Raw genomic sequence first — 25,835 nt, 5'->3', positions numbered from 1 at the left:
TTGCGGGGCGTGGGGGAGAAAAAGAGGAGGCCCGAGGCGGACAATTCGTTCGTCTGTCTTTCAGACTCTCTCTCTCTCTCACTCGGCTTTCCTACTGGCAGCCTGGCAATTGTCAAATAGAAGAGGAGCAAAAGATTAGCGCATCGTCTTGAACGAGAGAGCTCCATGCCCAAGGCCGGGGTCCCCCCTCCCCCCTTCTATCCTACCAGTGCCACCCCCGGCCGCAGCCAGGCCCTCCCGTCCGTTTCTTGTCGCATTGGACGTAGCCGCGCTTCTGTGTCATTTGAATGTGTGTGTGACTCGCCCCGTCCCCGTAGATGGTACTGGGCCGGGCCTGGCTTGCTTCAAGCTTGACTGCCGGATAGACTAGTCTAGTCTGTACCCTGGACCGAGACCACTCTTCTTGCGTGTGTTGAACGTGGTTTAGTTCTAGTCCCGTACGAACAAGTTGATGGAGACAATTGGGAGAGAGAGAAAGTCTGGGCTACTAAAGAATGGCTTAGTCCCCTTTTTCTCACCACACACCTCGGTTCCCATGTAACGCACGCGGTCTTTTTTTCTTCACTGCCAAAAAGACGCGGTCCCCTACCTTTTCTTCGTGGAGTGCGTGTGTGTCTGTGCCAACATTTTCAACATTTCCATTACGTTCATTTAATACTCCTGCTCCTCAATTGCCGCATCTCCAGACTCCTCCCCCGCAAACTCGTCCGTCTACCCCGTTCTCCCCGGCGAGAAACGTCACCGAGCGAGGCTGTCCGAATCCGGGGTTCTACAACTACCAACAAAGCCATTAAGTCATCTACATACCCCAATCGACGTCGTACCGGTTCGATTGAGTCGTCTGCCACCCGTGGACTGACACCACACGATACCCTCAACCACAACACTCAGAACCTCACAATCACCACCGACTAGAGACCGCAAACATGGAAGCACCCCCCCGCGTCTCCGCCGACCAGGCCCTCGCCAGGCTGGGCTACAAGGCCGAGCTCCCGCGCAACCTGTCCATGATGTCCATCCTCGGCCTCTCTTTCGCCATCATGGCAGTTCCCTTCGGCCTCAGCACCACAATGTACATCACCCTGACCAACGGCCAGGCCGTCACCGTCCTCTGGGGCTGGGTCCTCGTCTCCATCATCTCCCTCTGCATCGCCGCCTCCCTCGCCGAGATCTGCGCCGTCTACCCGACCGCCGGCGGCGTCTACTACTGGTCCGCCATGCTCGCCCCCGCCGGCTGGGCGCCGCTCGTCAGCTTCGTCGACGGGTGGCTTACGCTCGTCGGAAACTGGACTGTTACCCTGAGTATCAACTTTAGCGGTGCGCAGTTGATTCTCAGTGCGATTAGCGTTTTCAACGAGGACTTTGTCGCCAATACGTGGCAGACTGTACTGTGCTTCTGGGCTGTCATGTTGGTTTGCGCCGGAGTGAATGCGTTTGGATCGCGGTACCTGGATCTGATCAATAAGGTGAATTTGGCATGCTATGAGAAATCAGCGTTGGAACAAGAATGCTGACGAATGTTTTTATAGGTCTGCATCTACTGGACTGGTGCTTCCGTTCTCATCATCATGATCACTATCCTGGTCATGGCCCCCAGCAAGAGATCAGCCGAGTTTGTCTTCACCCACTACGACGCTTCTGCCAGTGGATGGGCTCCCGGCTGGTCATTCTTTGTCGGTTTGCTCCAAGGTATGTTCGCCATAACTCTATGCTCACGAATATACCCCAATTGACACTTCTACTAGCCGCGTACACCCTCACCGGGTATGGCATGGTCGCCTCCATGTGCGAGGAAGTCCAGAACCCCGAACGCGAAGTCCCCCGCGCCATCGTCCTCTCCGTCGCCGCCGCCGGCGTTACCGGTGTCATCTACCTCATCCCCATCCTCTTCGTCCTCCCCGACGTCACCATGCTCCTCGAGGTCGCAAACTCCCAGCCCATCGGCCTCCTCTTCAAGACCGTCACCGGCTCCGCGGCCGGCGGCTTCGGTCTCCTCTTCCTCATCCTCGGTATCCTGATGTTCGCCGGCATCGGTGCCCTGACCGCCGCCTCCCGTTGCACCTACGCCTTCGCCCGCGACGGCGCCATTCCCGGCTACAAGCTCTGGAGCCGCGTCAACCACAAGCTCGACATGCCCCTCTGGGCTCTCGGTCTGTCTACAGGTGTCGACATGATCCTCGGCTGTATCTACTTCGGCTCCAGCGCCGCCTTCAACTCCTTCACCGGTGTCGCTACCATCTGCCTCTCCACCAGCTACGGCGTGCCCGTCCTCGTGAACCTGATCCAGCGCCGCCGCGCCGTCGCTAACTCGCCCTACCCGCTCGGCAAGTTCGGCACCGCCATCAACTGCATCTGCATCGTCTGGATCTGCTTCGCCGTCATCATCTTCTGCATGCCCGTCAGCTTGCCCGTCGACGCCTCGACCATGAACTACGCCTCTGTTGTATTTGCCGGTTTCGCCTTCATTGCCATCACCTGGTACTTTGCCTACGCGAGAAAGAACTTCCACGGACCCCCGGTCGCCAAGGAGGAGTTCCAGCCTGGGCCGGAGGGCACGCTGGAGGGAAAGATCCCGGGAAACGTTGACTCGGAGACGACGGCGAGTACGGAAAAGAAATGATCCTCTTTTGGCTTTCTTTGTTTTTGAGATTTGAGTAGAAGCTGATTGGTTTGTGGGATCAGTTGCGTGTACGTAGTAGTTGATTTGCCTTTTGTTATGATACCAATTTGGGGTGGCTCTCACACATCCTAACAATCATTCATCCATTGAAAATTATTCAAACTGTATTGTCCCTATCAAGTCATTTTGCAAGATGTGAGTGTGGCGCTTGGTTAACTATGATTTATGAGTCTATGAGGTTACGCTTCTGGTGTGACCAAAGTAAGCCCCTTCGAGCATGTAAACCGGACAGGGCTCGTCGTATCAGGAGACCTTTGACAGATTTTCGATCCATATGGTCCGGCACATCGTGAATACCGCCCTCATGTCCCACCATCATCACTAAATCATCCATTGGGTAGCCTTCGTATCGCCGAGAGAGACTTGTTCGTGCTTTTCCTAAGAAAAGCTGTTCTCACCCCGTGACCTAGATATGCGTGATTCTATCAGAGGGACCATTCCCATCAACACGACTTCAGCACGCTAGTCGTCCTGGTATTTTTACAGGGAGCTCCGGAAGCTGCTTGGTCCAGTTGAGGTATTCAGTGTTAGGCTCGCCACACCTGGGACATTTGAAAGCCCTCTATGAAAGACCCGAGCTTTCCATCAATAGCATAACCTTCGGCTTCTAGTCTCCTACATTCGACGTAAAGGCTGGTCAAGGGCAGTGAGAAACACTCGATGAATTCCCCTTCTTCCAAGCGCGGCTTGGGATTGCGATTTTCCTCTGCTTGCATGTCTATATCAACATGGACTATGACAGAGCAGGAACTAGATAGAGTCAGCATTTGAAGGCCAGCTGAAGGCAGCGACTGAGCGTGACACACTTGGAGAAACCAGGGGCTTGAGAAGTATTAGCTTTGGATGTTTCCGAAACATAGATCAATTTGCGAACTGGTCACTTACCGCCGAAAAGCTTCGGGCTGTTCCCATACGAATCCGGCTTGATGGTACCGACGTAGCCAGTCTCTTCTGCGAGTTCGCGAATCGCGCACTGTTCGACGGTTTCGCCTTTGTCAAGCAGTCCAGCGGGGAGTTCGATACAGATTTTGCCCACGGCCGGGCGGAACTGTCGCTGGAGTAGAAGCTCTGGGCCTGTTTCTTTCTTGAACACGGCAACAATGTGGACCGCGTCGACTGAGCCGCCTGTCGCGCGTGTCTTTCTCTCGACTCCTTCCCAGACGCGGTCTTTACCATCCACGTCTCTGTACTTAATTCTAGACGTACGGTCAGGTCCATTGAACATCGAGGTGTGTTTCATCCAAGTTTCTCATCAGAGGGGTACCGACTTGACCAACGTCATCCATCTGGCATCTCCAATCTCCTGCGCGTTCATCCACGCATTAGCCGTTCTTATTGAATCAACGTGTCAATTGAATTCTTCGCAACTTACCAGTGGCTCGGATGTTACCACATGAGGCTTCATTTTGTCCTCCGTATTGAGCACGTAATTAATTTGACGTATGTAAACCTAGATTGGTTGAAAGTTACGATATTGTCTCTTTTCCTATTCACGCTGTTCAAGCATGGAGGGGTAAAAGTTGGTGGGGTGGAGGGGCAATCGAAAAGTGCGGGGTTGCATCTTCACTCACAGCAATGAGACGCGTTTAACCAACTCTAACTTACTAAGTAGGAAGTCGGAATGCGAATTGCTGGAGTTTTGGAGATTGGGACGCGGTACTCGTCTTCGCCCATCTCCTTGCACTCAGCCCCAGACAGACTTGTCAAAGCCATAATTCTAAGCGGCTCGAGACCTTGCTCTCCCCGCTGTTTCGCGTCGGTCTTGCGCCGCAACATATCCAGTGTCTCCTCCCACGTACCCTGAACCATCTCAACAGAGCTAGGACTAAGTTCTATCTCTCTATCGCCAAGAAGAACGGCAAAGTCTTGAGAGCTGAGACGCACGTTCGAAAGTGTGAGTCGTTGGAGATTGGGCCATGGTTGCGTTCGGACAAACCAGTTGAAATGCCACGGCTTTTGTGGTCCGATTTCGATTGTGTCTGCGTCGCGGCTGAACTCCTCCAAGTCGATCGAGATGCGCTCTAGACTGTCCGTCGTGGTAAGAACACTGAGCAGCTTCCCACAGCCTTCAAACTCAGCCGCATCGTGGAACTTCGACCAGGTAACCTGAGGTCTTCTAGAAGGGCCATCGCTGAGCGTATATTTGCTCGTGAATTCGAAGCACCGGAGCTGTTCAGTAACCCAAGTGTATTCATCTAGTGTCTGCTCATCCCCCACTGTCTCAAATGCATCCCAAAAGTGCATCGGACTAACTCGCACAGCAAATCGTGTCAGGAAGACGCCAGTAGCTCCAAGAATTCCTGGAATGAATTCGAAAGGCCGTCGAGCGCTCATGAGGTCATCTTCAAGTTGAGCAACCGATGTGGCTACGTGCTCCCATCGGTGAGGAGTTATGAGGAACTGGTAAAGTTCGTCGTCATTGACGAGGGCGTCTCCCTCGGGCGGAATCCACTGCGATTCAAACGAATCGCTCATCTCCAGTCTCGTCGCATTCGGCATTCGCTTCATTGCAAATGATACAGTATCGGAGAAGCTGTGCCATCTGTCATCGCGAAGGTGCTTTTGCTCAGCCTCGAGGCGAGTGTATGTATCGTAGGCTTTCCCAATGAGTCCTCCGTGAAATGCATTTGAAAGCTCCTCATCCCAAGGCTGGTCGTTGGTGAGCCGATCCAAAAGATCGAATGTCGCCTGCAGTTACTCTTTTGCTCCGTCTGACAGCATGTCCTTACGCGTCATCCCATGCGAGAATTCCCTCCGGAACTTGTTCCGGAGCTCGTGTTTCGCCAAGAGAATGAAGTTTTCATGTGCGAATGCCGCGAGTGCATCGTAGAAGCCCAGCGGGATGCGGATGCAGCGCACGCCTCGTCCGATGGTCGCATGCTGGGAAATCGCGTTCAGACGATCGAGGGATTTCCGTGTGACATGGACCGCAATGGTAGGAACCAAGTAAGGGGATGCTGCCTCACAGAGACGGCGGCAAGTCAGGCGAAGGGACTGGAGAGTTTCGATGTCTACTTTTCGCCTCTTGTGTGGTTGCGCCCAGGTGAAATCGGTTTCGCGTGCCGAAATGGTGTCGACTTGAGAACAGATCTGATCCAGGAGCTCGAAGGGCAAGTTAAGAAGCCTGCTGTCCGTCGGGTTGAGAATGCCGTGAACGTGTGCGCGAAGAGCAAATCCATGTTCGATTAGATCCGAGTAAGGGCCGAGCTCGTTTGTCTTTGCCTTCGTCCGCGCTTTCCAGTTCTCCAGGCTAAGTTCGGGGTGGTGGTTGATGATTTTCTTGAAGGTCGGATCGACCTCTGTCAACCGCCGGTAAATTGCAGCGAGCTCTTGCCTTGGGTTATCGTTCGTCTCTCCCATCTCGGTCCTATTGAGGGCCCTGGAAACATTCCGCATATCAAACGTGAATGGCGCCATTCCTAGGCATTCTACGTTACCTACGTTGGCTGCGTTGCCTGCGGAAATTTACTCCTTGCCTTTGAAAGAGCGTAACGCGGGATAGACTCACTCAGTACCCGGTGTCAAGGTTTCCGTATTTGGGGTACAGTCTCGACAACTTGGATGTCTTTGGAGTTGTGAACAGGGAACGGCAATCTGAGTCTGGGCAAGGCGGGATCATATCGCATCTTTGACGCGTGACGTCACGTGGATTTGCTATTACTGTGCCATTTTGTGAGCAAGGTTCTCGCCAGCAAACGATATAATGACCGACAGAAGTCGAACCTCAAAACCGACACGACCGAAGATGGTGACTTCACAGATGAATACTTGGTTTGAGGAAATTTACTCACGCAACCTTGGCGAAGAGCAGGCTGCAAGGAAGACATTGAAATCTGCAAGATAAATGGGCGATGAGAGTTGCTTTTCCGTCTAAGGAACGTTGAGAATAATGGAAAACAAGCAGCAAAGTTTCAAATCCAACCCGAGCATGCTAACGGATTAATGTTACACATAGACATTCCTTCTAGTACTTCGTCGCACCTAGCGTTCCCTACCTATACCGGCGCGTATTGTAACGCACCTCCCACTCTCTGTCGTCTTTATTATAGAAGGTTCCATCGAAGTCCGAATCAGAGTCGTACTCATCCATGTAAGCCTTTATGTCTCTCCAGGTTGGCGGTCCATAGAACCCACGGTTTCGCCAAAAATTTATGACTCTGAGCTCCTCGCCAGGGACATACCCACTGGGGTTCTCGCCATCCTCCCATTCGCGAAACCCGTCGATGTCACTCCCTGAGTAGTCCTCTTCATCGTCCCCTTCGTCAAATTCCCCGTTGGCCCCGTTAGGCCAGTCCCTGCTCACGGGTTCGCTGTTTGTCGGTGCATTGATGATTGAAGCTGCTGCCGTCAAAGGTATAGGATTTTCTCCCAAGGTACGCCTGACGTATTGCAGGGCTAAACTCGGCTCTAGAATTTTGGGGCCAGATGGCTGGCCAGGACCCGGTTGAAAGACGCGTTGCAGCTCATCGACGCTCATCTTAGTCCCGATCAGGCCATCTGTCGGCTTGTCCAGTTTGTTGACAAAGACAGCACCTTCAGGGTTGGCGCCGTTTCCCCGGACAGACCGAACTGACTTCTCGCGGAGAAATTCGAGCGCATCTCGTAGCGTATCCTGAACGATGTGCAAGTTCTTCAGATCCAGACACATGTCTTGTCGTCTGCCATTAAGAAGTCTCTTCAGTCCCTGAATCGTGGTGTTGAAGAATGACAAGTTAATTTCTCGCAGATCAGGCCAAAACCGGAAGTCGAGCAGCGCAGAAAAGGGCGGCCATTCTGGTGTTCCCATGTTTTCGTGGTAGCGAAAGTCAAAGGCCTTGAAACTCAGATGCAGTTTCAGGAGGCCAGATGCCCCGCGGAAGAGAACGTTGATATAGTTTGCAACCGGCGACAAGAACGTGGGCAATTCTTCACAGTCTCGGGGTACCGGATCAGTTGCAAAAGTCTCGAGGGCGTCGACACTATCATCCGAGTGGAAGTTGATTGTCAACTTTTGGAGACTCGCTGCGAATTTGGTAAGACTTTTGGTAAACTTGCCACGAGCCGGGTCGAGATGTGCATAGAGATCCTTTTTGCAAGCACCGACGCCGATGGAGAATTCCTTGACTTGGACGCCGCGATTCGCCAGCGCAGCGGGCAACTCTACCAGCCAGCGCTGAGAAGGGAAACCTGGCATGGCAAAAGTAGCGTTTGACGTCTCCCAACTCATAGGTGCCGTCATCATCTTGAATAGTCCACCACTGAGGTAGGTTGAGTTGCAGTCCGAGTCGGGGTCGGGGTCGGGATAGTCGTCGTCATCATTGATATTGAGGGCTTGTAGGTTGGGCATTCTCGCCAGTGCATCTGCGATCCATTTGATGAGCGAGCTGTGGGAGACACTGCACAACTCCCTCTGCTCTTGGAATCGACGCCTATACTCCGCATGCACCGAAAGCATCAATCGGTGGTGAGGCCCCTTTGGTTTTCGTTTGCGGGCAGCCTTCTCCACGTCGTTGCACTCGGTAGTCAGCTGGTCTAGGAGCTCCTGGGTACATGGAATGGTACACAGCCCTGAGGGTATTACGTCTTGAGCCTTCATCTTCTCCAACCTTTCTGCGACCTCTTTCTTTCTCTCTTGTGCAAGGGCACGCTGATACTCTTGAAAAGCTTTGAAATTTTCGGCGAGCCCCTTGGAGAAGGAGGCCAAGTTGACTTCCACCACCTCGATACTGGCCGCGGCATCGGGATTTTGTGCAATGCTTTCGAGATTATTGAACGAGTGGGGGTTTAAAGTGACGTGGACGTAATTAGGGTATGCAGAAACCAATTCTCGGAAGCGTTGACAGACGGAGCGCAATACTTTTGTCTGTTTTGCGTCTCTGGAAACAAAGGGATATCAAACGTTGTTTTACTCGACCACTTGAGCGACATGGTCGAAAATGTGGCCCAGGACGTCATCTGGCAGATCCTGAATGTTGACAGCTCGAGTCTTCGCTCCTGCAGCCATGGCGATGAGAGACTGGAGCAGAGCGGTTCGGTTCCTCAGTCTTTCTCTGATATCTCGGAGATATATGGCATCTATGGTGGTGCTGAGGTCACGATCATTGTACGTCGTGACTTCTGAAGTGATACTATCCACCTCGGACCGCTCATTGTGGAGAGTGGTTAAGTCGCACTTTGGAAGGCTGGAAAGCGGGCGTTGATGCTCAAGTTGCTCAACTTTGTAAATGAGCTGGGCAAGGCGTTCGGTGATTGCTTCAGATGTCTTAGCTTCTTGAGGTGGAGCCCGCTACGGCTTCGGACTTCGGGCAGGCAATATCTTTCGAGCAGGCTGCGCATCTAGCGAGTTGGAAGACGGGGCGGGATTCTGGGGAACCGAAGAGGGGGCTATTACTGAGGAGAAGCCATTGCTGCTCCAGATAGTCGGGGTGGGGGGCGCAGGTATCGGCGGCTTCGAACCGAAAACGAACGCAGAACGAGAGGTTGACGTTTGAGTTGAGGTATTCATGTTGCCGGGATTACTGTTGATTTGCTGGCGGGAAGCCTCTGAGGAGCTGGATTTTGAGCCCTTCTTACGAGACTCACGGGACTCAAGGGCTGCTAGCTGCTCAGCGACCATGGCCTCTGCGGCGAGAATGACGTTGGGAGCGAACAATGGCATGATGAAGTCAGGCTTCCATTGACAGCCGAGCCTCAATTCCGGAGAGTTGAAGTTGGCGAAGTATATGGGAAGACTTTTCGGGCGAGCAGAAGACTAGCTGACTTCCAAATGTTAGGAGATGACGGAGGTGCGATTGAAGCAACTGGGAGAACGGGAGCGTATTGACACTGAACTGGAAAGAGATAGGGTAGCAAAGTTCCGCGCTTGGTTTATCACACAGTCGAGCTATCGGCGCTTTCTTTTTCTTGACCGTTGACGTAGTCAATTTAATTTATTACCCTGCCACAGTGCCACTATATACTGAATGTTCTCGTGTCGCGCGGAACGGAAAGTTTGGGGAGACAACCAAATTAGCTGGCGGTACCTGACCGCGCTCTTTTCGCGACAGGCGCGTCTTATTGCGAGCAAAACCTGAAGGCCGAGAGAGCATAGCTTGGCAAAGCTCGGGGGTTCGGGCGCTGTGAACTCTAATGCACCCTCTCACAATGGCTCTCATACATACAATACATCCGTTCACTCCACACGAAGCGATTTCTTGGAGATACAATGCCGAATCTCTGTTCAAGACAATGCCGAGTCTCTGTTCAAGAATTTTGTTTTGATAGACGTGTATGATCGATCGACCAAAAGAAGATATAAGAAAAGGAACAACGTTACTGGGGTTGATTTATTGCTTACCGAGATGAGTTGAACTGAGTTTGAGCACCGTGACCCGTAACTTGCCTGTCGTCGCGAGAACGCAACGATCAGGATATTGCCCAATTTAAACATGTACCCTCAACTTGAGTCTATGTAGCAAAAGGGGGAGCTTCAACCAGCCCAGCCTCTCATCAACTTGCTGTTTTCCCTCCGCCGACACCTCATGATCATCCAACTGAATAGGTAGTCTTAAGAACCTCCTCCAGTTTACACAGCAATCTCAGTCGAGACCACCAATCCTGGTTACAATGGTTTATCAAGTAAGATCCCGCAAAAGGGAAGTTCATGTGCACGGCACAGGGAACCCCAAGAAAACACAGCGCCGCGAAGACATGCGCGCCTACAAGCTCCGCGACTCCTACTTGGGAGTGTCTGCGGATGAAGTCTCGAAAGAATCGGCTATGTTACAGCGATGGATCAAGGAGCTTCAGAACGCAAACCCTGCGTTGGGACGCACGCCGACGCTTATCGGGTACCGTGGGAAAGTGAGGACTAGCGACGTCCGGCTCCTTCTCCATCTCCGACGCTGTCGCCAACGCCTCTGCAACATCATCACCAAAGCTTCAAGTTCTTCATCAAGATCTTCGCTGCTCAATTTGCCGGCCGAGGTCCTCGACCAGATTATTTCCGAGTTTGGCAATCCTGAGGAAGGACCAAACTGGCACCAAAAGCTAGGACGTCGACATTCATCCTCAACTCAGGCCATCAAGAATTTGCGCCTGACATGTCGCTTCTTGAACGAAAGAGTGTCGCCTCTGCTTGCGCCTGTCATCGTGGTAGAGGATACGATGGAATCCGTCGATCGACTGTCCAAGTTTGCCGAACGTCCTCGACTCAGAAAACACATCAAGCGTATCCATATCAACTTTGTCTTTTACTCACCCATGTTGGCACGCGATATAAAGTTATATGCTGCCTCATGTTGGAAGGACCTGGCACAGGTCATGAGTGACGCCAGTGACTATAGGGCAATGGACGTCCCCGGGTCTGAGCCAATAGACGACTGGAGTCGAGCATGTCCATTCGCAGCGCACAAACTGGCCCAAATTTGCGCCGGCTGTCAGCGCATCGCGACTGCAGACACATGTGAAGTCAAGTTCATGGCGATGCTTGATCATGAACCGCTTCTCGTGAAGTGCTTCGCGGAGCATCAAGAGCATGTCTTCGAACAACAAACCCGCGATCACTTCGAGTGGGCCATGGCTGTTGTGGCGGCTTTGAGGAAGTTCGAAACCCTCCCCGAGACTGTTTTAACGGACGGATTTTCGCAGCGAACTGCTGCATTCCTTGCCTCTTCTCCGTCAAACAGACGCCCACTACACGAAATTGCCAGTGACGAATCTATTTCCCGCTTGATGGCCCATCCCAGTATACCAATGTCGGATATGAACGAAGAAGATCTATGTGCCAGCGCAAAAACGGCAGGTCTAGTGTTGGATCTTCTGAGAACTTTGGATATTCACGAAATCCAACCTCAGTACCTCCATGTCAACTTCATCCCGCCACCTACGCACGAAAGCTTCCTCCACAATCTTCAGCTCACAAATGGCATCCCGCCGTTCAACAAATTGATGCAGAATGTTCGGGCCTTGGCAATCACTATTCCAGAGGAGAAGAACACCATCGACGAACACAGACGCTGGCGAGGTGAGGGGTTTGAAGAGGTGAAGGATTCCCTCAGGAGGTTTTTCGATTGTCTCACTCAAGCTCCACGTCTTGAAGATCTCTTTCTAGGAGGTTCAGGAATCGAATTACCATTTGACGAGGAATCTTCCGAGACTGAGCGATTCCTACCCACTTGGAATGTAAGCAATGTCATCCAGCCGAAGGCCTGGCCATGCCTCCGAAAGCTGTCCATTGAGGATATTTGGATCGAGCCCGAGACCTTGCGAGGCTATATCGGGAACAGGGCATCGCGCCTTAGTCTGTGTTATGTCATGGGAAGAAGGATCGACGGCAGCACGCTGAAGATGTTGCGAAAAATGTCAAGGAAGGGGCGACTAAACGTCACAAGCCTAGGGGCTGATGGCGTCGAGATCAATTTAGAATAGATAACGCTCGTGGCGGAGAGACGCGGCTTAGCCAAAAGCCGCATCTAGGTCCTTTCCTATAGGCTCCGGGGGGAGAAGATGTACGATATCAACCGTGGAATCAGGGACGATACTGCACTGGCATAGGTTCATGAAGCTACAACGCGGTTGTCAATCAGGGAGCTCAACATTATGGTGCCGGGCTGTACTGTCTGTATTATTAGATTTCAGTCGTTTCGTCGACTGTCTTGTTGGTTCATGTAGTTCAGCGCCTTTTTATTCTGTTGCGGGCAACGCCGTCTTTGTAATTTGAATCTCTTCGTACATGTATCATAAGTACTCAAAATTTCATTCTTCACATTGGTACTGAGGTATACCTGGATAGCCAAGGCAGAAAGATGTGATTAGCAACAAGCAAAGAAAGGGAAATATTTACAGCGTCACACTCAAATTATCATTCAAGTTAACTTATTCGGCATTTCCCCGTCTCCTTTCTCACCCGCCTCATCCATATACCCACTTCAGCAGACGCTTGTCACACACCTTTGATTATAGTTGCTTGTGAGCCGAACACGTTGATGAGCGCCCACCTCAGTCTCAGACGGTGAGAAATGGCATGACCCTAAATGACACAGCAGAGCGCTTTTTCTCTTTTCGTGCAGAGCACTGATGTTGCTACTTCAATTTAGTTAAAACTAACATAGAAGGTGTTTTAGATAGCACGCGACTTCATTACAAGTATAGTTTGACTGAGGAGATCCAGTTTATGGCCCTATGGTGACGAAATCACCAGAACTAGTTGCGACGGTCGCAAGAGGGCGATTCATCTTACTTCAAAAGATTCATCCTTAGGTAACCGGTGTGCCTTGCTGATGAGGTCTATCCGTCGATGATCGACACATCACGTATGTCAGATGAGGAGACTCGAAGACAAGACTTAGCAGGTCTTGATTTTTATACACTGATTTGGCAAAAAGTATTTACAGAGAAGGTGGTAGAAGAAGGCAAGCTCTTCTCAACATCCCGATCCTCAACCTCTCCATCCCTGAATCTCGTCAAGAGTGAGGACATACTCGCTCTCGTAGATCTATGAGTTCAGATGTTAGTACCAGAGGCCTAGCGCGGGGCAGGTAGGGGTTGGCAATGCTACTTACTTTCTTCAAGTCATCGACACTGTTCCATTCGGTGTTGTTGATGAAGCCATCGCTCCAGACGCAGAAGTATAGCCAGTGGGCCTCGTACGCCTGGAGAAGATCGGGGAAGGGAGCGCTGCCGACCTCGGTAGCCGCAATGAGCTTCTTGTCCTGGCCGAGCGTGATGAGGTCGTTATACTGCGTCGTCATGGGCTGTGGTCATGTTAACAACGGATTCAAAGGAAAGAAAATGAAAATAAGCTTACGCCGTGGCCTTGAGCGTAGACATCCGCGCTGAGAACGTCGACGGTATCATCGCCGGGATACCAGTCGGCAGCAACAGAGTTCCAGATCCAAACGAGGTTGTTCAGCTCATGGTGGTTGGTGAGACGGTCGTAGACCAGAGCCCAGAGCTTCTTGCACGCCTCGGGACCCTTAGCTCCCCACCAGAACCATGCACCTTCGGCCTCGTGAAGCGGGCGCCAGAGAACGGGGACTCCGGCATCCTGGAGCTTCTTGAGCTGGACGGCGATGGCGTCAATGTCGCGGATGATGAGGGTGTAGTTGGCGTTGGTGGTGTCAGCAAGGGCAGTCGAGACGTCAAAGTCGGTGGCGCGAGTGTAGAAACCGCTCCACCACTTGTTCTCCTCGGTGTCGTACAGACCGGTAGGCGCGTTCCAGTGCCAGAGCACGGAGACGATACCACCTCGCTCGTGGTGGGTGATGGCCTCCTCGACGGCAGTACCGACGGTTCCGCGCTCGACGCGGCTGGGGGAGTAGTCCATCAGGTCGACGCTGACGAGGGCGGGTGACTTGCCGATGGTCTCGTTGACCCAGTTCGCGTAGTTGAGTTCCTGCTGACCGGAGAGGATGTTCTTGCCGTAGATGGAGCGGAGGTAGGTGTACAGGGCGTTGGCATCAGCGTTGGCCTTCGCGTTGACGAGAGCTGTGTTGACATTGTGAGGACCGCGGGCTTCGGTGGGCGTGAGGGTGATGGAGTCGATGAGGTACCATCCCCAGTGCGTTACAATGTCAAGCGTGTTGTTGCCCTCGTTGAGCAGCACCTGACCGGCGGAAACGTTGGCCCAGGTCTCGGTCGCGGCCAAGAGCACCTCGCTAGCGGCACCGCCGTTAAGGATGACATTCGTGCGCTTCTCGCCGTAGATACCAGCGTATCTGATGTTGAGGTCGAATAGCTTCTGTCCTTCGCCCTGGCAGTCCAGGTTGATGGTTACCTTATCGGTGGCATCCTCGAAGCCAGTTACGTAGCCGGTGCCTGTGAACCACCAAAAGTCAATAAACGATGCGATCAGTATTGAATGATAACCGTGCCATACCTGTGAAGCCAGCTTGCTCCGTCGCGACGGTGGTTCCATTGAGAACTCCATTTTCGGCCTCATAGACCTTAGCTCCGGTGCTGCCGATGCAGTTCTGCGAATACACGCCAGCGGCAAACGCGAGGACGGCACGGAGCGAAAGCGCCGTGGATCTCGCCATGATATCACGGAAGATCAACGCGGGGATGTTACAAGAAATGGAAGAGAATTGAAAAGATCGGCTGAAACGGCATCGTCTCGAGAGACCAGAGGACTGGCTTGGCCGGTGGGATATCAATGTTTATTATAAACGACAGTCGGGTGGCTCTCCCTTCGTCCCGAACTGTCCCCCTCGTTGTGTCAATCTCGCCGTGTGCCGTAGGGGGCTCACCGGGGAAGGGTATGGCGATCATTAAGATTCCAGGGGTGACGGAGGTTAATTTTGCGTCTCCACAATCCATCCCGTCTCTCTTGACTGAGCATGTTTGCCCGGGCCTCAAAGCATCGAACCGGGATGACGGAAGGGGGCTTGGCCTTCATGTATTTGAAGACGGAGTGTGACGCTCCGTGTACTGCAAAAAAGGGAGCCTCCCCCGCGACTCGGCACTTGCTTGGCTTAGATGCCAGATGACGGAAGACACATCCTTTTGCAGACTTATGCCACACAAGTTGGGGCGTCAATCCACGCAGAGTGGTCTCTATTTCCTTCCTCTCGCATCCTCGCCGTCCGAAGTGTCTCTTTGGCACATTTGGCGGGCGGTTCATCCGACCTTGACGGTTCCTTATTCATGATGGGGCTTGTCGATCACGCAGCCGATGGTCCGCCGCCAAGGGTTTTACATAAACATGGTTTGGCCCGGTTCCACGATCCACTTTGGCCTCACTTAGATTCGAAAATTTTGGTGCCCTGAGTCTAGGGTCTCGACAGTATCGTGCCCCGTCTACATGATCCCACCGACGAAGGCGCCGCTTCAACAACCAGCAGTTGTTTACAACTGCCCGGCTAGCTCAATCGGTAGAGCGTGAGACTCTTAATCTCAAGGTTGTGGGTTCGACCCGTAAGCTTCATTCCACGATCATCAGCGTCAGTACAGCAATTAACAATCACCAGCCACGTCGGGCTCAATTCCCGTCAGCGATCGACATCATCTTTTTGCTCTTCGACCAGTGATTCAAATAGTCAAAGACTCGCATCTTGGATACCCTTTTAGCTGCAAACTTTAGAGTCTTGGATGTCGCTCTGCTGCTAGTGAAATTGATTGCTCGTCTGGCCTAGATTATGAGTCTTACTTAAAACATCTCAGCCCCCTTTATGCTCAAAGCCAGTCCCCGAGTTCAAACCTTCGTACGCTTTCGCACCTCAACCTCGGCCCCGAAATTCGGTTGCACGATCATTTTGTTGATCTGGTTCGGTGGTCTCTCCGTCGCCTTACCGGCACTACCCTTCAGATGGATGTCATAGTTCATCAACAACTCAATGAATATGCACTTGATCACATAGACAGCGAAGAAGCGTCCCGGACATGCGTGCGGGCCATGCCCAAAGTTGAACGCATCTGGTCCAGTTGTCGCAGCTTGGTGCTTCATCTCACGACCTGGTTGATCTCGTAGGCGTGCGAAACGGAAACCGTCGAATTCGCTTGGTGGTGCATTGCCAGTCTCGGCATTATACTCTGGGCTGAAGGTCTTTGTTGTGGTAGAATTACTAGGAGTGTGTGAGCCTCGCTCTGATTTCAAGTTTCACCCGTGTTCTGGCATCGAAGCCTCAAGGCATGTGTGACTTACTATACAGCCCACAATGGAAAGGAGATGGCTGTTCCAGCTGGCAACTTCATGCCATTGGAAAAGGTCTGATCTTTGCGAAGCCTTCTGGAGGTGCCGGCTTTTCCCTGAGGTGAGTTTTGAACTCGAGTTGATACTAGAATGGGAGTAACTTACCAAAGCTCAATGGACTTGTGCGCTGACTTTCCTTGATGAAGCTATCGAGCTTCTTCAACTTGCCCATGGAAGATTTTGAAAGAAACACTTGCCCATTTTCGTCTTTCTCTACACCATCTTCCTTGATGACTTCTGCGATCTCCTCACGCAGAGGCTCGATATACTCGGGGCGGCCAAGCAAATCGTGCAGGGCCTGAGAAACGTTAGCTCGAACTTTGGACCATTCAGCATGTAATTCAAGTTCATACCAACGTGGTTGTGCCGGAAGTTGTGTGAATGGCAGCAAACGAAAGCAACATCTGGTTGGTCCCCATTGTCTCTGGAGTCTTTTCCTCGGCAGTCAGATACTTCATCATCCATGATACGAAAGCCCCAGGAGCGCCTGGTTTTGCCGGCTTTTCTTCAGGCAAGTTCTCACTTCGGAGAACCTCCTTGACCAAAGGTCGCATCTGCTCATTTGCCTTTTGAAGCGCTCGGCGCGTATGGCGCACCTCAGGAAGGAACGGGAGGACAAAAGGCCTGATCCACGGATTCCATCGGAGGGCAGCCATACGACTTTTGCCCACATCCGTAGCGAAGGTAATCGAAGCCCGGATCCAGTCCTCCTCGCGACTCAAGGGCATGCCAACGAAGACCCGGCCAGTCATCAACCCAATCATGCGGAGAACTAGATGGTAGCTATTGAGAGTTTTCCACTCTGCCGAATCCCCAATTAGCTGACTCAAGCCGAATTTAGCTTCCTCCTGAATTGGCCGGAGAACACCAGACATATTCCTCGTCAAGTCGATTCGTACGGCCTCGATCACCTCCCATCGACTCTCGCCGACGTGGGTGTAGCGACCGAGGAAGATGTCGTAAATCTCAGCAGCGAAGGACATCTCAGAGTCTGGTGCTTGAATAACCTCTTGGTATAGGTTCATTGGAAGCATGACCCTTGGGGGGTCGCTTGGAACCACGAACGCCGTGTCTGGATACTGTCATTCGGGTCTCGGTTAGTTGACAATTCAGTAGGAAGTACAGGAAGACTGGCATAATCACCTTTTGATAGCCATCGATAATAGCGGAAGACAAGCTCTGTTCATTAGGAGATCCAACGAGTGGAAGCCCGTAATTCGGCTTCATCTTCTTACGCAGTCGATCGACTGCGATGATCACAGCCGCGAGAGCGACTGGCGCCCACAGTAGCCACAGCATATTATCGATGCTTCAAAGAGAACACACTGATGATGGAGATCGACGAGATCGATAAACAACTCAAGTTTGACTTGCGGGGCAGTCGGATCTTTGTACGCTGTACGACCCCAGCTGAACCCTGAACGTCGCACTCTGTCACACAGTCCGAACGGACTACGGATTCCACGAACGCCTTCTCCGCGTTCCCACGTGTCTCTGGGACCCTTTAGCCCTCTCGTTTTCGCAAACTCTAGCGGTGACGTGCAACCAAGGGGTAAGAATTCGCCGACGGAGGCGGAGGAAAGCTTACTGAGGGACCCTGCTACGCTGCCGCCTAGGATCCTTCGCGTACGAAATGCTGACCGTGTTCGGTAAATCGTATCAGCGCTAGAGCCACTAGGGTGTCGCGAGGGCGTAAGCAACCTAATTCTCGCGTGCAAGGAAAAGGAAACATAGTGGCAGTGGAACCAGTTGACTGTCAAATCATTTCTTAGATGAAGATAAGCTGCTGAAATACGCGTCTTATGTTTCATGGGATTGCCACGTTAAGCTAGCGGTCAGATGGTTGGCTGCTGGGCTGCATATAACTCGTCAATTTGGCTGGGAGGATGCCCGCTAAGATGCTGACACCTGCAAGGAGCGTCTTTTAGCTCGTGTGACAATCAACCTGGAGAGAACGAATTGGTCGGCGCCGATGGGAGGATTGACTGGATCATGGGACGCTTGCTGGCAAAACTTTAAGATCAGTTATCACTCCCGGAGCCATTGACATAAAACGACAATTGGAGCATTGAATCCATCGTGAGATACAGCTGGGATGAGGAACCCCCTGGCGACTGGCATTCCTTCTACTCCTGATGTTTGATTGAGTGGGATGTGGTACACGTCATTTCAAGTAGGTACTCTGTGGATTGCCGGACACTTTACAGTAGGTAAGTACTCTCAGAAGTAAGATATCATCCCAACACAGGTAAAAGATTTGCAGTGATCTTTGTACACTACCTATCTTTTCACAGAATAACAAAGATGTGTATGATCAAGACTGTCGCTTACGGAGAGAAATTTCACTAGCAATGGATCGTCTCACGGGTGACGACTACTGGTAGGCGAAGAAGGGATAACATGTTGAGGTCTTATGCCCTCGTTCTTATAGTTTCATGATGCAACTAAAGCACCAGAATAAAACACTGATTGACGATTATAGGAAGTAATGAAAGGGCGTATGCGGCCCGATGTTGTTATGCTCTAGTTTCAAAGATTCATGTTCGGTCCAAAGATCTTGTTGTTGCAAGATGGAATCAGGGTTTATCAGGAAAAGAAAGATCTGAGAGAGTTCAAGATTATAAACAAATAATGTTTTCAATTCCGTTCAGATAGCCCCACGACTATGAGTGTTAGCCACTGGCAGAATATCCGCTAGGTGGTGTGAATGGGCCCTTCCGTCAATGTTGGAGACCCTGGCGCTCTGAGGTAGGTAAGATGCCGTCTGATTAACTGATTAATACAATCAGAAACAAATAGCAGTAATACAATCAGGGAACCTTCATGGATCTGGAAATAGACTACGGTGTATAATTGTCCTTGACCCTTGTGGGTTGACGGTTCGATAGCCCGATATCCCGAATCAAGCAGTATCTAATATCACGTGCACAACTCTCCATGGCTAGGAAGTCATGCTTTTGAAACATTCAATCTTAGTGCCGTTGTGTTACAGGCTCAGAATGGAAAGTCCAAAAGGCCAGTTGTCCAGAGGTGAGCGGCCAGGTACGTGGCTCCGAATTGGGAGTTCGGAAGAGAAGCCGTCGGTTCCAATCAAGGATCTTGGCCTAGCTCGGCAATTTGAGCATCTTGTTATTTCCCGACAAATCAGATCTCAGCCACCTGCCAGGGACGGCAGCCGGAACCCAACGATTGTTCGGCCTGCAATCTATTTCTCACATTTCACCATCGCATACTGCATCGAGTCAGGCGCTTTGCCCTGGATCGTGCGTCGATCCTCTCTCAATTAGGCTTCTCGGACGGAGAACTGGGTTGACGGCCCTTGGGTTAATCATAACCGTCGCATTGTAGCGAGGCGCCTTTGGCTCCGTTCTTGACATGGCGACGTTCAATCCGGTATGGGAGAGATACTGCCGTGGCAAATGTGATCACTGGACCAGCTCTCGGGGTATAAGAAGCAGCAAGTTGGCTACACGGAGAAGCTATTGCGAATGAGTTGATATCCACGCAAGCAAACCCGCCGGTCGAGTAGCTGCTCGTTCAGACAATCGTCAAAATGCGTTTCGCTTCACTTCTCACTCTTCTTTCCACCCTGGGAGCAGTATCGGCATCACCTCGCTTTGGTACGAGAAGGCATCACTTCCGCCGTGCAGGCACCGGCAACGACACAACAAATCCCTTCGACGGGAAGAAGCTCTACGCCAACCCAGACTGGGCCAATAAGCTTGAACAGACGCACGATGCCTTCGTCGCCAAGGGTGACACCGTAAATGCAGGCAAGGTCCGAACCATTCAAGATATCGGTACATTCGTCTGGGTTGCAGACGTTGCTGGTCTGGCAAATATCGACACGGCCATTGAGCGAGCCCGTGCCGTACAGTCTAAGACGGGCGAGCAGCAAATTATTGGTCTGGTACTCTACGACCTCCCTGACAGAGATTGCAGTGCAGGAGAGAGTGCTGGCGAATTTAGTAGCGAGAACAACGGGCTTGAGTTGTACAAGGAGACCTTTGTCAAGCCATACGCAGAGAAGCTGGCTGCTGCCAGTGACTTGACCTTTGCCGTTGTTCTCGAGCCGGATTCCTTGGCGAACCTTGTAACGAACTTGGGAATCGAGTTCTGTGCCAAGGCGCAACCGGTGTACGAGGATGGTATTGCGTATGCTATTTCAAGCTTGCAGTATGACCACGTCAACCTCTACATCGATGCTGCTCATGGTGGATGGCTAGGCTGGAACGATAACCTAGAGCCTTGTAAGTCTCGTGATTGAAAAATACTCACTTTCAGACGACATGAATTACTGACAATGATCATAGCCGCGAAGCTCTTCGCCAAGGTCGTCCAGAAAGCCGGCAATAACACCAAGATCCGCGGTTTCTCAACCAACGTCTCAAACTACAATCCCTTCCACGCCAACCCCCGCGCCAACTACACAGAATGGAGCAACTCGTATGACGAGAACAACTACGCGCTATCCCTTTCTCCGTACTTAGAGGCTGAAGGTTTGCCATCGCGATTTATCATCGACCAAGGCCGTGTCTCCAACAGCAGAGCCGAGTGGGGTGAATGGTGCAATGTCCATCCAGCCGGGTTCGGTATGCAGCCTGGCACGCCGGTGAACAACACCCATATTGACTCCATTGTGTGGGTGAAGCCAGGTGGCGAGAGCGACGGACGCTGTGGTCTTGAGGGTGCACCTAGGGCTGGTGCTTGGTTCGATGAGTATGTACAGATGTTGGTCGAGAATGCTGACCCTTCTATCCTTCCGAGTGACGCTTGAGGAGCAGTGTCCGTCTCATTGCCGACGACAACTTCGCAAGTATGAGCCGTCACCGTGGGATTCCCTTCATGTTCATAGTTATCATTAGTACATAAGGCACACATTTAGCAGAAATCATAACTCACTAGAGAGCAAAGTTGCGAACATACACCCACAGCCTAAGTTAACATGTGATTTTGAGACCTATTCACCTTACTTATCACATCTTACTTCACGCACCAACTCATAAGAAGAGATGTAATTAAAAAAGTCACCAGAGTTTCTTCCACCGTACCTTGGCATCGCGATCCGGAGGTACAGCAGCTGTACCAAAGTACCGTTCATCATCCACAGGGGGTCGATCAGACTTGGACCCGTCCAAATTTGTCCACTCAACAAACTCCATCTCGAACTTTGTGACTAGGATGGCGATTGTGAGAAGAATCTCTTGTTTGGCAAAGAACCGCCCTGGACACATGGATTGTCCACCACCTGTGCATGATGTTAGTTCAAGGTACTTTATCATTGTTGTGACATGCTCTTAGTTATGGAAACTCAGGAGAAAGTCCACTCACCAAATGGGATGAACTCAGTGGTTTTTCCAGCCAATACAAACTGCTTTTCGGTGGTAAGTCGATTAGTACCTTCTTCTACTTTCTTCACATGCTTTACATGTCTCTCTGCCCAGAACTCAGAAGCAGAATGCCCTTCCTGGCTCCATATCTGCTCGTCCAAGTGCACAAGATGCGTCGGAGCCTGAATCATTGAGCCTTTCTCCAAGCGGAAGCCATGAAGCGTGGTCGTCTCGACGACTTCTCTGGAGAGCGCAATGGAGACGTGGAGACGCATGCACTCCGTATAGATAGACTGCATCAGCGGCATTGAGATGAGCTTGGATACATTGAAGGTCCGATTCCCGGTGACGGGATCCACATTGAGGGTCTCGAGGGCCTCGCTGCGAACTGCTTGGAATAGCTCCTGATCTCGCAAGAGCTCAATCATCGCCCATGTGGTGATTGGTATTGTATTCGCGTTTATTCTGACAAATTGACATCAGTGCACCTTGTCAACAAGAAGCTTTCAGACGTACCCAAATATCGCAATCATGTAGAAGCCGGCCTGAGTCTCCGGAGCCATATCTGTGTCGTGTAGCCATTTGGTCATCTTGCGGACGTAGCTTGATCCGAACGTGGGCTCCCAGATGGAATCAACCGCAGGACCGTCCCAATCGAATTTTGCAAAGGCTTTTCCCAGATATTTCTGCGTCATGCCGTTCAACTTATCGCGTTCATTTACCGGACCGCTGTTGATCCACTTTGGAAGCCCATACACAACCTGAAAAGCGATGCTGTCGAAACGCCAGAACTGCTCAACGTAGTCCGGAAACATCTCCAGTAACTCGGTGCCGCAGAACGACCTGATGGCGCTCGCACACATTTCTTTCTTTAAGAATTCCAGAAGACAAACGGTCGCCCACTGGCCCACAGGCTGCTTTTCCAATGCCTCGTTAAAGAAGTTTGTGTAAGTCTCTGCCAAATGAGCAGTGGGCTCTGCGCGTGATAGATGCTCAACGGTAATGTGATGCAAAGTGTACCAATATCGCTCCTCTTGCGGTGTGTTTTCGTAGCCGGGTGCAGGTACCCTTTGCCGCCCCGAGAGGTCGTTTGCGAACTTGTCGACGTCTTTTTGGGCGGACCCTTGCAGGTTTCTCATAACCAGTAGAATGAACTTGTTCGAGCTGATGCTGGTAGACGATCGAAACATGGCTTGCACGCTCTCTCCCCCCTGTACAAAGTATACGCGCATTGGTCCTAGGTAGAATTTGACGATGTTGCTGTGATTCATTGAACGGCTTACAAGCAAATAGTCAGCGACGCCTCAATATACGGCACGACCTGCCATTTCATCTTGACGAACCTTGCACGCTCCATAAGTCTTCTGATATCCGTCATGTATTGATAAGTGTTGCTGATGAAAGGCACGACCTCGGGAAGTGACGGTGGCTCATCTTGACCTGGCCGGCGGAGGCAGACTAGCAGTATTACGGGTATCAAGAGTGCGATGGCAGCCGTTGTAAAATGGGTAGAGACCCACTCAAATATGCTCAATACTTTTGAAGGCATTATGAGCATGAAGAGCGCTGGTTTGACCAACGGGGAGGTGTTCAGGTCGTACGTTGTGGAACGCAAACATCACGCTGCTTTTCCACGCCACCAACAGGTGCGGGGTCTATGACCATAAGTTGAACCTGAGGGATTCAGCACCAACAAAGCACCCGACGCTTACGTGTAGTGTGCCACATCACATGATTGAGCTTGTTCTGTAAGTGCGCTAATTAACCAGTAGAGAGATAATAATGCGAATCCTACTATAGGCATGCAGCTCGCCGGTGGGAGCTCGTCTTCATGCGTCAGGTATTGGTGAAAATGGCTCTAACATGAAGCCTAAAAGTCGCGACCGTGTCTTTCCAATTTAGTTAGATCCCTCAGATTTGACTCCCCTCACTGAGTACCTCCATCGTTGTTCAATTGCAGACTTCCCATTGAGGCCATGACATCAGATATGTCGGAAGCCTCGCTCCAGTTCCCATGTAGAGTCATGCTGACGGATGACGTGATGGAATCGTGATTCCTGAATGTTGGCCTCACCCTTTTCTCCACGAGATTGAATGCATCTTTGCGAATCCTCAGAAGCAACCTGTCGACCATAACTTGTCGCTTCTCTTCTCCTCCGTGACCTTCGGATTGGAGCACATCAGGAACGCGCCAGCTGATGTAAAGGTTTTTGTGGCTGCTTCGATGCCCGACGCCAGACCGGTGCTCCTCGAAGTAGTACTCACAGAGCCGGCAGGTTGGCTTGCTACTGCCAATGTACATCCAATTATTGAAGAATCTGTAAGGCGAAACGCCTCCCGCTGATTTCTCGAGGTGATTAAGCAGCAAAATCTCCGAGTGGACAACTGGCTGAAAGTTGTCTTTTTGGTATTCTGCTTGAATTCTTTGGTCCAAGTGCATGATTTGCAGGTCTTGAACGAATTGCCTGAATCTTTCGATGATGTCTTCTTTGCGGGTCATGCGACCGACAATGCCTTCGGCGGTCATACTTTTGTTCCGTCTTGGTCGCGAGAGCGGGTGACTCGATGGGTGAACCAAGATCATGAAGTTTCGAAATATCTCAGGCCAGTTGTCTTTCGCAAGAAGGAAGAACTCGATATCCTTACAATATGCCAGAAGACGGTTAACCATATGCCGTAGTTCAGGCCAACAAGAAGAGGAGTTGCTTGTGACTCCATCCAAACGAACCCCTGTCGCTCGTTGGTCGATGTATCCCCAAATCTCAGAGGCTTTCAATCTTATTAGGTTGTGAAGAAGGGCATTACATTTGTCAAGATCTGCGACATTATCTAATCAGGTCAAACATTCCTGGAAACATGCAGTTTCATTGATACATAACAGCGTAGAACTCACAATGAGATTGAGTGGCCATCCTGTCATCGTGAAACTCAAGCAGTCCGAGAGTCCTTGTCAGGGATTCAATGACTGGTTCCTCTATCAACGTGCGATAAGTCATTTATACTGTCGTCGAACGTTCTACAGCCTGGCCTACCATTTCGAGCATTCTTGATGCAACGCTGTATCTCAATCTCAAGTCTGACGATATAGGAGTTGATTCTGGGTCTGTTGAACCAGATTACTGCGCTCAGCAGGTCCTTGCGCAGCTCCGAGGTCCTTCCTGACGTTGATGCTCTGTCAACTCGCTCAAGTAAATGTTGAAGGTATGCCCTGACATTCTCGAGATCATCTGCACATCGCTGATTTGATGCAAGATGATACTCAACATTTGTTCCCTCGGAGCCGCGAAGCAACATGATTGAGGTAACGGTACTGCCCCAGTTGCCCGGGGTACTGTCGCAAACATGAGCTAGCTTGTATACAAAGGCCTGGAAGATCTTTTTCACATCTCCGCGATAGTTGAGATCATCTGGGTCGACGAATTCGGCCAGGCTTGTCATTTCATCGTTCATTGCCTTCAAAAGAACCAGGGGCTCATAAAACTTGTTGATGACTCGAGACTTCATCGAGATAAGCCCAGCTGTAGCAGTAGTCAGCGGCGATGAAATAGACAGCTGTATGTAGCTCCAGGAGGCTCATGATACGAACGTGGCGAGGTTGCAACTGGAACCATGTTAATGTGGTGAATTTGAGAAATTGATCTTGAATAGCAACTGCTGCATAGGTAGATCAAAGGCGCCGACGTCCTTCAGCACTGCTCTGTTGCTCCCACTAGATTCGCAAGATATACAGCTTCGTAAACGCCTGCGCAATATCACGGGATAAGAAAATGACCGTGACGACATGTACGTAGTAATTTCACCAATCAAGAGTAAGTAGTCATCCTTGGCCGCTTTACTTTGTGTAACAGCTGCAGGAGGCCAGCCCACCATCCCGTGAGGTATTAGCTCGTCCCAACGGATTCAAGGTTAGGCTCTCGACTGTACCAAGACTTACACCCTGGACCAGGAACAGGCCCATGCACTTCTTCGTCTCATTGGAGAGCTTCTCCGCGAAGCCCGAAGTAAGGCCAACGCAGATAAGGTCTGAAGCAGCGATAGGCCTAAACAGCTCTAGATCAGTGAACGTCGGATTGGTTGGGAACTCGAAATTTAGCCTACCGGAACGACTATAGCCGCCCGCATTTCCCACTAATTTTTGGGAACACATGATATGAAGGTAAGTACATATATGTTGTCA

At 51.3% G+C, this 25,835-nt stretch overlaps 9 protein-coding genes across 9 annotated transcripts; 2 read left to right on the top strand and 7 right to left on the bottom strand.

Moving 5' to 3' along the window:
- Window positions 1–465: 465 nt before the first annotated feature.
- HER10_EVM0000716 (amino acid permease) lies at window positions 466–2,930 on the top strand. Its single transcript, XM_035470485.1, has 3 exons — window positions 466–1,466; window positions 1,530–1,689; window positions 1,746–2,930. The coding sequence occupies exons 1-3, from the start codon at window positions 927–929 to the stop codon at window positions 2,618–2,620; spliced, it is 1,575 nt and encodes a 524-aa protein (XP_035337925.1). The 5' UTR covers window positions 466–926; the 3' UTR covers window positions 2,621–2,930.
- A 277-nt stretch (window positions 2,931–3,207) lies between these two features.
- On the bottom strand, window positions 3,208–4,221 carry HER10_EVM0006024 (ADP-ribose pyrophosphatase; the record flags this gene model as incomplete). Its single annotated transcript, XM_035475622.1, has 4 exons — window positions 4,053–4,221; window positions 3,949–3,983; window positions 3,566–3,876; window positions 3,208–3,458 (listed from the first exon to the last, which is right to left on the bottom strand). The coding sequence occupies exons 1-4, from the start codon at window positions 4,083–4,085 to the stop codon at window positions 3,208–3,210; spliced, it is 630 nt and encodes a 209-aa protein (XP_035338404.1). The 5' UTR covers window positions 4,086–4,221.
- A 55-nt stretch (window positions 4,222–4,276) lies between these two features.
- Window positions 4,277–6,097, bottom strand: HER10_EVM0002072 (uncharacterized protein; the record flags this gene model as incomplete). Its single annotated transcript, XM_035471798.1, has 2 exons — window positions 4,277–5,292; window positions 5,410–6,097. The coding sequence occupies 2 exons, from the start codon at window positions 6,095–6,097 to the stop codon at window positions 4,277–4,279; spliced, it is 1,704 nt and encodes a 567-aa protein (XP_035338048.1).
- Window positions 6,098–6,671: 574 nt separating this feature from the next.
- On the bottom strand, window positions 6,672–8,663 carry HER10_EVM0012921 (uncharacterized protein; the record flags this gene model as incomplete). Its single annotated transcript, XM_035482298.1, has 2 exons — window positions 6,672–8,415; window positions 8,569–8,663. 2 exons carry the CDS (start codon window positions 8,661–8,663, stop codon window positions 6,672–6,674), a joined length of 1,839 nt encoding a protein of 612 aa, XP_035339057.1.
- Window positions 8,664–13,076: 4,413 nt separating this feature from the next.
- HER10_EVM0009845 (glycosyl hydrolase family 26) lies at window positions 13,077–14,676 on the bottom strand (the record flags this gene model as incomplete). Its single annotated transcript, XM_035479318.1, has 5 exons — window positions 13,077–13,133; window positions 13,201–13,392; window positions 13,446–14,228; window positions 14,259–14,455; window positions 14,517–14,676. 5 exons carry the CDS (start codon window positions 14,674–14,676, stop codon window positions 13,077–13,079), a joined length of 1,389 nt encoding a protein of 462 aa, XP_035338780.1.
- Window positions 14,677–15,798: 1,122 nt separating this feature from the next.
- HER10_EVM0013205 (uncharacterized protein) lies at window positions 15,799–17,751 on the bottom strand. The gene is made up of 5 exons (XM_035482569.1): window positions 17,472–17,751; window positions 16,682–17,407; window positions 16,434–16,626; window positions 16,281–16,377; window positions 15,799–16,200 (listed from the first exon to the last, which is right to left on the bottom strand). Exons 1-5 carry the CDS (start codon window positions 17,625–17,627, stop codon window positions 15,831–15,833), a joined length of 1,542 nt encoding a protein of 513 aa, XP_035339079.1. The 5' UTR covers window positions 17,628–17,751; the 3' UTR covers window positions 15,799–15,830.
- A 1,336-nt stretch (window positions 17,752–19,087) lies between these two features.
- HER10_EVM0004798 (uncharacterized protein) lies at window positions 19,088–23,304 on the bottom strand. Its single transcript, XM_035474430.1, has 4 exons — window positions 23,002–23,304; window positions 22,175–22,936; window positions 21,660–22,123; window positions 19,088–21,576 (listed from the first exon to the last, which is right to left on the bottom strand). The coding sequence occupies exons 1-4, from the start codon at window positions 23,214–23,216 to the stop codon at window positions 21,356–21,358; spliced, it is 1,662 nt and encodes a 553-aa protein (XP_035338296.1). The 5' UTR covers window positions 23,217–23,304; the 3' UTR covers window positions 19,088–21,355.
- On the top strand, window positions 19,882–21,105 carry HER10_EVM0005330 (endoglucanase-6B; the record flags this gene model as incomplete). The annotated part of the gene is made up of 2 exons (XM_035474951.1): window positions 19,882–20,578; window positions 20,642–21,105. 2 exons carry the CDS (start codon window positions 19,882–19,884, stop codon window positions 21,103–21,105), a joined length of 1,161 nt encoding a protein of 386 aa, XP_035338337.1.
- Window positions 23,305–23,473: 169 nt separating the features above from the next.
- Window positions 23,474–25,383, bottom strand: HER10_EVM0001405 (uncharacterized protein). The gene is made up of 4 exons (XM_035471153.1): window positions 25,245–25,383; window positions 24,691–25,176; window positions 24,552–24,632; window positions 23,474–24,475 (listed from the first exon to the last, which is right to left on the bottom strand). The coding sequence occupies exons 1-4, from the start codon at window positions 25,267–25,269 to the stop codon at window positions 23,586–23,588; spliced, it is 1,482 nt and encodes a 493-aa protein (XP_035337988.1). The 5' UTR covers window positions 25,270–25,383; the 3' UTR covers window positions 23,474–23,585.
- Between the last annotated feature and the right edge of the window lie 452 nt (window positions 25,384–25,835).

The sequence above is a fragment of the Colletotrichum scovillei genome, assembly GCF_011075155.1.
Source record: "Colletotrichum scovillei strain TJNH1 chromosome Unknown Contig00001, whole genome shotgun sequence".
Lineage (NCBI taxonomy): Eukaryota > Fungi > Ascomycota > Sordariomycetes > Glomerellales > Glomerellaceae > Colletotrichum > Colletotrichum scovillei.
The sequence above is the reverse complement of the archived record's forward strand: the minus strand, read 5'-3'. Positions and strand labels throughout refer to the sequence as shown.